Here is a 15564-nt window from a genome sequence, read left to right on the forward strand (position 1 = left end):
ATAATGACACACTATAGAGTATATCTTAAAGATTTATGCATGCACTATGGTTATCGAAACTGACCAAATGGAAAAACAAGGTATTTATTGGAATCAAGATATTTTTAAAAATATATTTAGTTTTGTAATTTGTATAAATATTAAATTTTAGAGTAATAAGATAGTAAAAACTATATAGTTATTTTGTAAGATAGTAATGTATTATGAGTAGAGCATCATAAAAATCAATTTATTCAATGGTAAATAAGTGCATAAAAATTTAAATTGCTAAATAGAAAATAGCAACATTAATATATATATATATATATATATATTTTAAATGCATGTTTAAATGATCAAATCTAGATTTTAATATAATATTTCTATAATTTTATACATGTTAATTTTTTGAAATTTTTTTTAAACATATTTAAATATTTTTATTGTAATATTTTTATTAAATTTTTTTTGACCCACAAACATCTTTTATGTATAATCTAGATTTTAATAGAGACTTTTTATACTTTTTCATATGTTTTAGATTTTCTTTTTCTTTTTAAATTTAAGTTACTAAATAATGAATAGAAACATTTCAATAATTTTTTTAATAAAATCTTACTATAATTTTTACATGTTTAAGAAGCATTTGTATTCTTTTTAAATTTAATTTATAAAATTAAAAAAATGGAAAATAAAAACATTAATAATTTTAAATGTGTATTTTTAAAAACAATTGTACTTTATTACATATATTAATCCATTTCCATTTTAAATCTGATCTAAATAGTATGACTTCACTCTAAGATCAAATTTAATTTTTTCTTGATCTTGGATCAAAGTCACAGTTTTTAGATCAAATATTTTTAAAAAGTTGGAGCAGTCCATTTTCTTACTTAGAAATTCAATTGTAGACCTCTAACATCTTATATATTTTATAGTTGTCTCATAAATTGACTTCCCAGTACAATCTTATTTTGAAGTATAAATAATAAATCGCCCTATGGATCAAAACAACTAAGATGCAAGCCTCTAAAAAGATAATAAAGTAGTAGAACAGAAATGAGGAATGAGTGTTCTCTCTGGAACGAATCATCTACATTGTGATAAATTAAAATCTCAACTATATCCTATATTTTCAAATATACAAGCTGATGGAATGCACCAATGACACACTATAGAGCATATCTTAAAGCTTTATGCATGCACTATCGTTACCAGATCTGACCAATCTATTGAAGCAAGAAAACTACTATCAACGACCTTGAAACCACTCTATATTGCACCTTCCCTATTTCTCCCTCTGCATTTAATAAAAAATCCTCTACATTAATTTCAACATACTATTAATTAAGAAATATAAAACAAAATGAGCAGTTACCTTCTCCACCTGGATATTCTTATTGACAAATTTGAGGAATATAGAGCCCATATTACTTTTGTTGTATCCTTGAACATATGAAAAATTGCTTCTCTATGACACCTTCTCTTGTGTTGTTGCATTTATACCCAAAACATGATTGAGGTAAACAACAAAAGAATTATTAATTTATTTATTTGATGAAGCAAATCCAACAGAAATAGAAACCGAAAAAGATAGAATGAATTTATTTTCATAATTTAATTTATTTCTATAATTTATGTGGCACAAGAATAGAAAGAAATAGATAGAAATATGGAAAACAAATCAAACACTTAGAAAATAGTTGTGATTCGTCAGAAATAAATTTTAACGATTGAGGCTGACAATTTTCTGACAAAAATGTAAAAACCGGAAGCAAAGCTCCCACATATAAGCCTATCGACTTAAAAAAAAAAAAAAGACTAATAAAAAAATAAAAAAAGATATAAACATTTGGATTGAATGATACCAATATTTCCTCAAAGATCTAATAAAGATGAATGACAAATTTTAAGTGAAGTTGTTTATACTCAACTAATCTTCGTTTATTAAACTTAAAAAAACACTCCGTCAATTGTCACTCCCAAATTCTAATTTGGCAAACTGAGCATGCAACTCAGATTTATTGTGTGGGAAGCAGAGGATAAGGGGATAAGAAGCGCTGCCACACAAATTCCCAACGCGAAGATGAAGCCCAAGGAAAGAAGCAGATGAATACCAATTCGTACACGAATATGGCTGCTTCTTCCATGTCTCCTCGCTGCACGCTCGTCACTAGCCAAAAATTGCCTAAAGCTCCATACACTCCATCTTCCTCAATTTCCCCACATCCCAGGCACTCATTTCAACCGCTGAAATTCATAAATCACAACCCAAAAAGACTTTCCTTATGTACGCCCAAAGTAGCCTCATCATCATCTTCGACACCTACTCCAAGCAGGAAAAAAGAAAGAAGAACAAGAATACCCCCGACAAGGATTACAGAAGAAAAGGAAGAAGAACAGATCTTCTTTGATGGGGGAGCCCACTATGGCGACCTTGTGGCAAATCTTATATTTGGGTTTTCTCTGTTATGGCTGCCCCTCACTGTGGCGGCCGTATTTAGGGCAATGTTCTTGAGGTACAGGTTTACCAATTTTAGGGTTACAGTCATTTCAGGCCTCAGTGGCTCTGATAGAAGGGATTTCTCTTATAACGTTGTTCAGGACGTGCAAGTGGTGCCTCGTTTGTTTGGAGAGTGGGGGGATATCATCATCACATTGACTGATGGCACAAAGGTTGATCTTCGTAGCGTCCCCAAGTTTAGGGAGATTGCAAAGTATTGCCTCGCCATGGCTGGGAAGCAGGGCGACAAATCCCTCGAGGAAGCTGCTGCTAACTCAAATATATTCTAGCCCAATTCAACATTATTTACTGTAATCTTTTCCAACTATTTTTCTTTTTCTGTTTCTTTTCTTTTTCCAGCTATTCTGTAATTTTGGGATTCCACGAAAATCTGGCAATCTGGAGCTGAGGTTCATGTGAGCTTTTTTATTTTCAACTGATCTTCAAGTTACAAGAAATGTTATGATAAATCATACTTTGGATGAGTTGGGAATCATTTCTTTTTCGTTTGAAGAGATATAAGTGAGTAGATTCTATAATCTATGAAATCAATTGCTATTTTTTTTCGAATTCGATTGTGTAACATTTTTTCATTTTTTCATCAACATTTTGGATTACACACGATGATCTACCATCATGATGCATAAAAGAATATGAATAAGTAAATAATGTCAAACAAAATGATCCACATTATTCCACTTACTCTTTGTATGCTTTTTTTCATCCCGATGATGGATCACAATTGAAATATAATGCATTCAAAATTGATCATTTAACATTACAGATTATAAGATAGAATAAATTCAACATCAACCAAGTGAGCATGGTTGAACGATCACCATCTTTTGCGTTGTCTTCCTTGATTTATACGATAGATTAAATTCAACATTAGCCAAGTGAGCATTAAGGAAAGCAGATAAAATTCCAAATTGGGCTTCTTGCCATTTATAGAGAGTTGATAACTTGATACTAGTGTGTTTTTGCCCCATCATAGGACTAGGCTGATTTTTCTTGGAATTAGGTCTTATCCCCTGATTCTATCATTCTTTCATTCTAATAATGGATCATTGATTATGATCCAAAACATTGATGGTAAAATATTGTAACACAATCACACTTAGATAAACATTATAGTATTATACATATATCATGACTTGTAAAAAATTGCTTACATAAACTTCTGAATCTTATAGACAATAGAAATAGTGCATACACAATGTAAATGAAATACATAAGATTGGAAGACAGACAAAGACCAAAAAAAAAAAAAAAACAATATTTTTTCATGTTAAATTCCTTTTGAACAAAATCCCAAAATAATTTTTTCCATCAGCAGGGGCGGCAGTAGCATCTCTTTCACTCCCTCTGACTTGAGGGGAGAGATAGCGAAATTCAGGCAAGGGAAAGCTCATTTAGGGTCTCTATGTGCAGAAGGCCCAGCCCACATCAGGGGCAGCAGGAGGAGCTAGTGGGGACCAGCCTGAACCCATCCTCCACAGAGGCGAGGCCGAGCGGCGGTGACCACTGAAACTGCCACTGGGAGACCGGCGAGAAGGCTGTGACCTGGGAGTATGCGAGCGATGTGTTGAACTGCTTCGGCCTCTCTGGTGACCACGAGGAGTATGATCACTGGATAAAGTATCCGGTAGTACCTAAGTGACCATATTTTTTTGATGAATAGTTGTCTTATCCAACTGCGTGCTGAGTGAACTCACAGAATGATCTTGTATCCCGACTTTTTTTTTGTAGATATGTATTTTTAATATTTAATTAATAGAAATAATCTATTCATTAAAAAAATAAAAAAATTTCCTTATTTGTCCTTCCAGTAACTTAAAAAAGTAATATCATCCAGATTATTAGACATGAAAAGTATATGACACTTATTCAACATCTGCACCTTATAATTATGACCTAGCATCCGAATACTGAATCTTGTTGACTCGAGTATAAAAACTTATAAACATGCTATATTAGAAAACCTACATGTAGTGGAGCATTAAATTTCACCATTGTAGTAGGCATGGGCTAGATTCAAACAATTAGCCTCGCGTTAGCATTTGAGTACCGAACCTTGCCAGCTTCAAAAGTAAATCATAACATCAGCTATGTCAATGTTGAAGTGTTCTCTTTTGGCCCGGTCATACCATTTTAACATTATCTCATAATTATCTGTAAGTATTTCTAGGTTTGGTTGTGTTTAGATTTTTATATTAATGTTTCAATTCATATTCTGTGATTTTATATCGCAAAACACAGATGTAAAAATCTAAGCATAATCAAATTCAAAAAATACTTACAAAATAATTCTATCAATTTAACTTTAGTCAAATCCTGCATTCGGTAATTTTGGGTTGCTTTAAGTAAGATGATGAAGGCAAATCTGTACTGTGGTTAGGAACTGAGATTTTGATCTGGTGTTCTGTAACTCTAATGTAATTTGTTTGGATATAACTGAAATCCAATAAAATGTGTCGTCGATTTATTAAATGGATGGAAAAGACGGGGAGCTAAGGTGTCTTTTTGTAAGACTGCTTAACCAGTTACTGTTAGTGTTTAGAAAATCTGGGGATCGTTTTCCAATCAAATTTATTGGGTCTATTCAGATGAGATATGATGCAATGTCACATCCTTCAAATAAAAATACTCATTGTCAATGAGATTTTTGAACTGCATTTGTGCAGTTATTTTTATTCACCAAAAATATGCACACACCTTGTAGGTAATATAGTAGTTCTAAGCATAGAATATGATTTTGTATCTATTTTGTGTTTAAATGTATCTAGATTAAGCTGCTTGTGTTTTTATTTATTGACTTTTTGATAAATCTTCTTATTGAATTTTAAAAAATTTCCAATAAAATTTAAACATTTTTTAAGTTGCAGAATTTTTGTTTTTTTTTTTTCCTCCGAAAACTGGCCTGACTTTTGCTGAATCTTTTTTCAGCCTGAATGAAATTTTGACTTTTGGAATTTTGCCCAACTACGGTTCTAAGTTCACGGATCATATCTATGTGTTGCAGCATCCACTTAAATGGTAATTACATAAGCCCTTCCTCTACTCCAATATTCACTGAGTTGCATCTGTCACAAACCTCCAGATCAGATGCTTTGTATCCCATTTACAGAGATCTCTGCCCCCGAAATTGGCCTGTACAAAGAAAATATTTCTACATAACAGAGGAGCGAAAAGTTTTTCTTTAAATACAACAGATCAAAATGTTGAATTAATAATTTTGCATTTTAGGGATTCTCTCATGTTCCTTAGATAATAACATTTTAGTGATTCTAATGTTCCTTAGAAGTCGAGCAATAACTATAAAATCTCTAATAATATAGAAAGAAAACCAAAAAGGATTTGTCAATGTTGAATCTACCATCAGGTAGAGTAAGAGAATGCAGAATTGACTAACAGAACTATTGATATCCTTCCTTCAATGTTAAATGTACCATCAGTAGAGTAAGAGAATGCACATTATATTCATGACAACTGTGAAAACTAGAAAGGGGAACCCTTATGACACACAAAAAGTAAATACATATTAAAAAGAAGTTGAAACTTTGTTGCCTATAGTTATCGCTCAGAAATACCTTAAAACTATACATTTTCCCATAACTATTTTACATGTAAGTAACCAAAGTTGGGCAGTACATCCGTTCCTTGCAAACGAAAAACAATAACCTTCATTCTCCTTTAATACGAGTTTTGAGAGAGTGAATGGCTTTCCTTCAAATTAATCTACTACTGATATCTAGGCCCCTAACATTCCCATCACCAAGCATTAAATTATAAATGCCTCCCCAAGCAACCCAGTTCAGTGTTTTGCTGTAGATTTACAGAATCAATCCATACTACAATATATCAATTATTGGGTTACTAAATTCTGAAAGGATTGAACGTAACTGTGACATACATTCATAACAGGGATCCAATAGAGATAGCCATTTTCTAAAGCCTAATTTGTTGTTTGAAGTTTATGTTTCTCTGGGTTTCCTTTTTTTGGGAGGGAAAACATGGCCAATTGAAAAGGGAAAATGCCTAGAAGTGCCCTGGAAAACCCAACGCTGATATCTGAATGGGAAAATGGCATTGGAAAGGGTAAGGGTTAATCAAATGAGCAGCAAGCCTGTTCAAACTATAACAATGCTCAAGCAAGGTTTTTCTTTTACATATAATCTATCTTTCGCTAAGTCCTTTTGCAACAACTTAAAAAGGGAAATCTTAGAAGCACTCTAAAATCGAGTATCTATGTTTGTATATAAATGGCACTGGCTAAGTTCCATTCAAAATGTATAAAAAATTAAAAAAGTTCAAACTTTTTTTTTTTTTTCTTTTTTCAGATATAGAGAAATATAATATTTTTTTTTCAAAATTTTCTCTATTTTCTACCATGAAATATACAAATCATGAAGAACAAATATCAAGAATTTCAGGAAATCTATTGTATTTTTATTTTTTAAAAATTTGGTGAATGGTACATTTTGTATGGAGGATAATTGTGTCCTATAAAAATGGCATGAGGTGAGGAAAGGGGTATTGAAATGCGGGACTGGTACATATGAATGAGGACTTGTAAGTTTTTTTTTTTTTTCGATGAACGGCCGAGGCCTTGATTAATTTTATTAAACTTAAAAAAAGATTACAATAGCTAAACTCCATTCAAACGGGCACTGGTAGAAAAGAACAGAGAAGAAAACCTCCAGTTTAGCCTGGGACAAATGTCCTATATTATTACATTTTAAAAGGGGCATACCCCAATGAATCAAATGTATTACAATATATGAGGTACCAAACCCCTTTTCGACATAGCAACAAAATTACATTACATATAAAGATTGATCTCTGTCTGCTTTAGGCACGAACAATACTTTATCGCAAATATTCTGTATTGAATAGTCCTTCCTCTTAATTTAAGCTACTCATGACACGTTAGCCATAAAATAAACTATCCTAAAGTATAATAATCATTCTACCTATTTACTAGAAAAAATGAGGACTTGTAGTTGTTTAACATAGCATAAAATTGATGTTTTGTCCATTTTAATTAGTTGTCAAGATAATTGTAGTGGGATGTAGCTTTGTTTTTGTTAGGCTACTATACCCATTCTATATGCCTTGAATAATTGACAAATCTTTAAATTTTTACTCATATATATCCTGACCAGTTGCAATTAGTAACATTTTTGGAAGACATGGAATATCATGAATCTTGATACTGTGACAAAAACTTTTTGAGTGATTAGATATGTGCGAGTGTAATCATTGATGTCAAATAAATCAAATATTTGGGTTATTTACTGAGGTGAAATGAGTTTTTCAAATTACAAAGTTAATCAAATTCTATGTAAAATGTTTTATAGTCTAAATGGTTTCAATTGGAAGGTGTGTACATCAAAGACATGTTCAAATATTTTGTAGAGTTCACACTTTTGTGTGACCATGGATAAGACAAATGTAGAAACAATTTTGCTATAGAGTTTTTTAAAGAAGGTTTCATAAATCTTGTTGATATCTTGTTTACCAGGGATTGTAAAAGTTGAGCAATGCATTGCAAATTTCAGCAAATATACTTGTTTGTCACTTATATAGATGATGTAGCCCAAACCCTGCAAAACAATAACTTAGAAAATTACACAACATAGAAGTTTCAGAATGCCAGATTCTTCATTAAACTTTTGCAACTCTACTCTTCTTGCTACTTATTACAATTTCAAAAGTTGCCATATTTGAGAGATTTTTGGGAAAAACAAATTTTTTCATTTTTGGTAATTTTCAAAACTCATTCTACGAATCCTATTTTTTCCCAAGGAAAACTCCCAACTAAGGCAAGATGAACTAATCTACGAAATCAAGAATATGATTTTTGATGTATTACAAAAACAACTTTCTAAAAAATTGGAAAAAACACAAAAACCCAATTTTAGAGGCTAAGATGATATTTCAGGTTCTCAAAAAAATGTCGAAATACCACCTATCAAGCAAAGCTAGATCGACAATCCAAATAGCTCCTCCTCATGTAGCTATCTACAAAATTTAAACCAAAACCTACATTCGAGTCAAAAGTTATGACCCTCGAAAGTAAATCTCGACCAAAACCCACATTTGAGTTAACAACCTTGATCCTCGAATGCTCCTACATCATTCTCCCTTGCTTGAAAGTAACACAACTCTTACATGTTCTAGTTCTCAAATTGCTTCCATTTAGGCTCATCTAGCTTCTGCAGATTCCATTTTGTAATCTAGGTGCTATCTTTCAGTACTAACCCTTCCCACTGCATGAGATATCTGTTGTACTCACCTCGGTGGGTGTGGACAATCTTCTCGAGATATCTGTTGTAGTCACCCTGGTGAGTTTGAACAATCTTCTTGTTTACAATCTATGTAACTTTTTCCCTTTTCTTGATGGGGATAGTGTGTGTCCAGTCTACCACATCCTCATTTTCAACAGAGGCATCATCACTATGGAAAGTATATAAATGAGAAATATTAAACACACGAGATATATCAAGCCCATTGGGGAGCTCTACCTCATAAGCATTATCATTAATCTTCTTCAGAATCTTGCCGGGATCAATTTTCTTATATTTCAATTTATGATAGGTCTCGGTGGGAAACCTCTCCTTTCTGAGATAAACCATTGACGAAGGGCCAAACCACTCTCACCAATTCATAACCAAGAAAGCAACAATATGGAGACAAAAAGATGACAAAATGCTTCGCAACAAAGCATCCTTAAATTATTATATTTGAAAATTCTTAACACATCAAGAATATGACATCATAGATATGACTTCTTCCAAAAGAAGTTTACAAATGCTTCAACATAAGAGAACTCCCAAATAAGAGCATCCACAAGAAGAGTCTTCACACGAAGAGCTTCACCAAGAGCTTCCATCGAGAGAACTTTCACCTCCAAGCTTACTTGCAAGAGCTTACACTTGAAGAGCTTGATTACAAATGCTCATATGCCTTGCTTAAATAGGCACTTCCAACTCAAGACATTACAAACACAACCAATGTGGGATAAAAGGTAAATACAACTACTTTAAAACAAATATTAATTTCCCACCCAAATACAACTAAGCACCACCATGTGGCCCAATTAGAAAATTACATTTCCTTTGTGGATCACAACAAATATTAAATGCATGATTTAAGGAACTTTCCACAAACTTCTAAGATGCCACCTACACACAATAAATAGAATGACAACTATTTTCTTATTTTTCTATTTACACCACCTATGCACCTTGAAAATAGAAATTCCTCTTTTATTATTATTTATTGATAATTTTTTTTCTATTTATTTATTTTCCTTTGATTTTCATCACTTTCTCTCTCTTGCACTTTAAAAAAAAAATGGATCACACCCCCTTTTTCGTGATGCAAGATGCTCTTGCACCAGACACCTATGGTAGGAAATTTTTTATGAATATGAATTCACAAAATGAAGCAGCTGACAATGACATTTTTTTTTCTTCTCTTCCAACACCTAGCTGGAACAAGTATTTGTTGTTGATATATTTCCTTTTTTCTTCTTTTCCAATACCTAGCTGGAACAAGTGCCTGTTGCTGAAAATAATCCCTTGCAAGGAACTCTGTTTAAGTATAACTTTCATCCTCCTCCAATCTTGTTGAACTAATTAGACCTATAATAAACTCAACAATGCCATACCAATCTTCCTTTCTATACCACACATCACTAACAAGATCCTCATATAAACCATCATCATTATCTTTCAAATTCATCTCAAAGACAACATCCCATGATTTAGTCCTATAGTTCTTGCCCGAGGATTGAAGCGACCTCTTTGCACTATCTTGGTTCACACCAGATCTGTGAGACCCCATAGAGATTACACTTGACAATGTCCTTCTAGTAGATCTCAGAGGCGACCTTCCAGAGTACCTGATTGCCCTAATGTCCACCTTTCTATTCTGGACTACTTCTTGCCTGTAAGGAGTTGTTAGCTATTGTTATTCCCTTTTCTTGGTTATCTTGTTGTTTTGCTTTCACGTTCTTTCTTTCTTTCTGCGGACACCGTTTGGTGCTCCCTCTACTGGCGTTTGGTCTTTGTACTGTTTCTAGTCCCTTAGACCCTCATTGGTCTCTTATTGGACATTAATAAATTTATCCTATCTTATCTTATCTTTGACATATTCATCACCTTTGCTTGCCTCTTTCATGTCATCAACAATGCATGTAACTGCTTCACTTGCTTGATCTCCAACTAAGGCACTGTACTCTTCCTCCATTACTGTGGTCTTCAAATCATCTTGATCTACTTTGAGCTCACAAATCTTGTCTCTTGATAATCTTCATCTTCTTTTTCATCTTCTTCAACTTCAGGTTCACAAATATTTCCCTCTTCATCCTCTTGCTCTTCCTTTGTATCGCATGTGTGATACTCCACTAGATCTTCTTTCTTTTTTTTATTTAGAGAATTGTCAACATCTCTTTTCTGGTGACACACTCTTCTCTTCCACAGCTCAACTTCTAATTCATTCACTTGCTTTTGCAAATCAATGAATGCAACTCGTAATGCCTCTTGATTTCTTGCTTTGATTTTCTCAAGTCTAGAAATCCTCAGAATCCATCCAACCACAAAAGTCATCTTCTTCTTTCTCTTCTCCATGCTCAAGTCTTTAGAAGACAAATCTCGTGCAACACAAGCACCTCGTGCAAACTGCCTCACAATCAACGATTTGTCTACACACTTAGCTGAAATCACAATTCTCGTGCAAATTGCCTCACAGTCGGCGATTTGTCTACACAATCAAGAACTCCTTGACAAACTTCACCCAACCCAAGGTCCTAGTGCAAACTACCTCATGTTCGGCGATTTTTCCACATGCTCAGAACTTCCACTCTGATACCATTGACAAAGGGCCAAACCACCCTTATCGATTCATAACCAAGAACACAACAATACAGAGACAATGAGATGACAAAATGCTTTGCAAAGCATTCTTTTATTATACTCGAAAATTCTTACAACATCAACAATATGACATCATAGATATGACTTCTTCCAAAAGAAGCTTACAAATGCTTCAACATAAGAGAACTCCCAAATAAGAGCTTCCACAAAAAGAGTCTTCACACCAAGAGCTTCGCCAAGAGCTTCCACCAAGAGAACTTTCACCTCCAAGCTTACTTACAAGAGATTACACCATGAGAGCTTCACTACAAGAGCTTACACTTGAAGAGCTTGATTACAAATGATCATAAGCCTTGCTTAAATAGGCACTTACCACCCAAGGTATTTAAAACACAACCAATGTGGGATAAAAGGTAAATACAACTACCTTAAAACAAATATTAAATTCCTACTCAAGTATAACTAAGCACCACCATGTGACCCAATTAGAAAATTACATTTCCTTTGTGGATGACAAAAAATATTCAATGCATTATTTAAGAAACTTTCCACAAAAACCCTAATTTAAGAATCTTTATTGCATCAACCATCACTAGATCACCTGTACTAAAAATCTGATACCTTCTAGTAGCATTTGTGGAAGTTTGTACCACTCATTGCTGTCCTATAACTTCTGTCTCACATCTTCTTGCAATTGGTAGAGCTGCTATGCAAAGGCTTCTCCATCATCACTGCCTCTGTCACCCAAGGGAAGTTGCACCAAATTGAGAACACCTTGAGGATTATGACCATAAACAATTTGAAATGGTGACTTACCAGTTGACCTGTTCACTGAGCTGTTATAAGCAAATTTTGCTTGGGGCAATGCTAAATCCCATTGTTTGGGCTTCTCTCCAACAATACATCGCAACAAATTACCCAAACTATGATTGACAACTTCTGTTTGTCCATCAATTTGTGGATGATAAACACTACTGAACTGTAACTTTGTCCCCATCTTCTTCCATAAGGTTCTCCAGAAATGACTCAAGAACTTAGTATCTTGATCAGAGGTGATCGTTTTTCGAACCCCATGTAATCTAACTATTTCAAAAAAGAATAACTCGGCCACCCTAGTGGCATCACTAGTTTTCTTACAAGCAATGAAATGAGCCATTTTTGAGAATTTGTCTACAACTACAAACATAGAGTCATTATCTCGCTGTGTATGTGACAGTCCCAATACAAAATCCATGCTCAAGTCTGTCCATAGTCCTACTGGTACTGGTAATGACATGTACAATCCAGTGTTCTAGGAGTGCCCTTTGGCTACTTGACATATTCGATCCCTTTCCATAAACATGGTGATATTTTACTTCATCTTTGGCCAACAATACTTATCTACTACTGAAGCTATTATTTTATTCTTCCCAAAATGCCCAGCCATACCACTACTATGAAATTCTCTAATAATATTTTCTCGTGTTGAGCCTACAAGAACACACAACTGCTTCCCCTTGAATAAATAATAATCTTGCATAAGATACTCACTCACCTTGAATAGTGTCAACAATCCCAGGTATTGGATTCTTCAACTGATCAACAACTTCCCAAAAGTCACTATCAGATTATACAAGTCTTTGATTGCATCAAAGCCAACCACTTCTGTTTCCATGATGGTCATAAGAAAAACTTGCCTTCTCAAGGCATTTGCAACTTGACTTTGTTTCCCCGATTTATACTTCAGAACAAAAGTAAACCCCTGTAGGAAAGAGACCCATTTTGCATGTCTAGTGCTCAATTTCTTTTGTGTGTTCAAGTATTTTAGAGCAATGTGATCTGTAAACAACACAAATTCTTTAGCTACTAGATAATGCTTCCAGTGTCTCAAAGCTTGCACAATTGCACAGAATTCTATATCATATGTAAAATATTTCTTTCGCACATCATTCAATTTTTCACTAAAAAAGGCAATGGGCCTACCTTTTTGGCTGAGTACAACACCAATGCCCACATGTGAGGCATCACAATCCACTTCAAACACTTCATCAAAATTTGGTAGGGCTAGTATTGGAGCTTCAGTGACCTTTAGGTATTGGAAACTCTCTTCAGCCTCTTTGGTCCATGAAAACTCTTGACCTTTAGTGTAGTTTGTCACAGGTGGTACAATGCTGCCAAAATTACGAATGGACTTTCTATAGAAAGTAGCCAAGCCATGAAAACTTCTCACCTCAGTGATACTATGTGGACTACGCCATTCAAGAATGACTTGAACTTTCTCTGGATCCATCTTGACACCATCTGCAGAAATGAAAAACCCCAGAAAAACCAAGTTTGCTTGCATGAACCTACACTTCTTTAAATTAGCATAGAGTTTCTCTCTTCTCTATAGCCCCAATATGATCCTCAAGTGTTGCAGATGTTCTTCCCTTCCCTTACTAAAAATCACTATGTCATCAAAATAAACTACTACAAACCTACCAATGTAGGACAACATCACAGTGCTCATGAGTCTCATAAAAGTACTTGGTGTGTTGGATAAACCAAAATGCATAACCTTCCATTCATACAAACCATCCCTAGATTTGAAAGCAGTTTTCCACTCATCCCCCTCTTGGATGCAAATATGGTGGTACCCATTTCACAAATCGATCTTAGAGAAATACATTGCTCCAGCAAGAACATCCATCATGTCATCCAAACGTGGGATATGAAAATGATACTTGATGGTTATCCTATTGATGGCTCGACTATCTGTCCACATCCTCCACGTTCCATATTTCTTTAGGGTTAATAATGCTGGGACTACGCAAGGGCTCATGCTTTCCTGTATTGAACCTTTTTGTATGAGCTCAGTCACCTATTTGTCCAGTTCTACATGCTGTGTCAAACTCATTCTGTATGCGACTTGATTGAGAAGATTTTCTTTTGGAATAAGATCAATATGATGTTGGATATCTCGTTTTGGGAGAAGTCCATCAGGTAGCTCCTTTGGAATAACATTTGAATATTCTTCCAACACTGCAGCTACTTCTGGAGGTTTAGTCAAGCCTTCCTCTTTCCCCCTTTGTACTACCGATGCATAACAATACACTGTTACTTTCATCTCCTTGACAAGTTCTTTCCAGATAGCATACTTTTAGTTTTTCCATCACCCCTAAGAGGTAATAAGATTACCTTAGATCCATCCTTCTAAAAGGTCTAAGTATTCTTTTCCCCATTATGAAAAATCTTTCTATCATACTACCAAGGACAACCCAAGAGGGCATGGCATGCGTCCATCGGAATCACATTACACCATAGCTCATCCTTGTAGGCCTTTCCTATGGAAAATTTAACAAGGCACCTCTTATCTATTGTGACTTCATTTCCCTTTTTAAACCATGCAATCCGATAAGGATGAGGGTGCTTTTCACACTGGAGATTTAGTTTCTCCACCATTTCTTTAGAGACCATATTCTCACAATTGCCTCCATCAACAATTACTTGGCATACCTTTCCTCCTGAGGTACACCTTGTCCAAAATTTGCTGGTTCTGAGCCATGAATCATCAATGCCTTTCTCCTCTACATCCTCCTTGGCTGGAATAATCATTGTCCTCTTCATCATGGGAATTTCTATGATATCCAAAGACCTCTACATCCTCCTTGGTTGGAATAATCATTGTCCTCCTCATCATGGGACTTTCTTTGATATCCGAAGACACTTCTTGTTCAAATCCTTCATTGGTAGCCTGGGCTATGAATGGCCCTCCTTGATTTCTATCTTGCATCTTAAAATTGGAATGCTTGAAGGCCCTATGTCCTTCTTCTCCACACCTAAAACAAGTGAGAGGCCTTCTCTGGTTTTCCCATCCTCTTCTACTTTCGTAGCCTCGACCTCTCTGAAGCCCCCTTCCACTTTCTTGTTTTGGAGGATCTTGCCTAGTGTCTATATTTTTTTCAAATCCTTGAAAAGAATCTCCCCAACCATTGTTAAAACCTCTCCAAAATGGAGTTGAGGTACCCCTTCAACCACCTCTATTCCTCTGGATATATTGCCTATTCTACTTTTCTTCAGCCTTTAGAGCTAATTGGTAGGCTTCCTCCATATCGTTAACACGATGCATGCTCAGCTCATCTTGGATAGAGAATTTTAGGCCATTCATATATCTAGCATCCATCCGCTCATTATTTTCTTGATGCTCTATGCGCATGGATAGCTTGTAGAATTCATTTGTAT

The 15564-nt window shown here is 34.6% G+C and overlaps 1 protein-coding gene across 3 annotated transcripts; it reads left to right on the top strand.

Annotated features, from left to right (window-relative positions):
* Positions 1 to 1946: 1946 nt before the first annotated feature.
* On the top strand, positions 1947 to 4176 carry LOC149536084 (NAD(P)-linked oxidoreductase superfamily protein). Of its 3 annotated transcripts, none has more exons than XM_089805132.1 (2): positions 1947 to 2793; positions 3816 to 4176. In XM_089805132.1, the coding sequence occupies exon 1, from the start codon at positions 2089 to 2091 to the stop codon at positions 2770 to 2772; it is 684 nt and encodes a 227-aa protein (XP_089661258.1). In that variant the 5' UTR covers positions 1947 to 2088; the 3' UTR covers positions 2773 to 2793; positions 3816 to 4176. The 3 variants fall into 3 exon arrangements, with proteins under 3 accessions (XP_089661258.1, XP_089661257.1, XP_089661256.1); XM_089805131.1 differs by having other exon boundaries at positions 3819 to 4176; XM_089805130.1 differs by having other exon boundaries at positions 3914 to 4176.
* The last annotated feature ends 11388 nt before the right edge of the window (positions 4177 to 15564 follow it).

The sequence above is a fragment of the Cupressus sempervirens genome, chromosome 10 (genome assembly GCF_028749045.1).
Source record: "Cupressus sempervirens isolate cs-2001-9-10 chromosome 10, ASM2874904v1, whole genome shotgun sequence".
Lineage (NCBI taxonomy): Eukaryota > Viridiplantae > Streptophyta > Pinopsida > Cupressales > Cupressaceae > Cupressus > Cupressus sempervirens.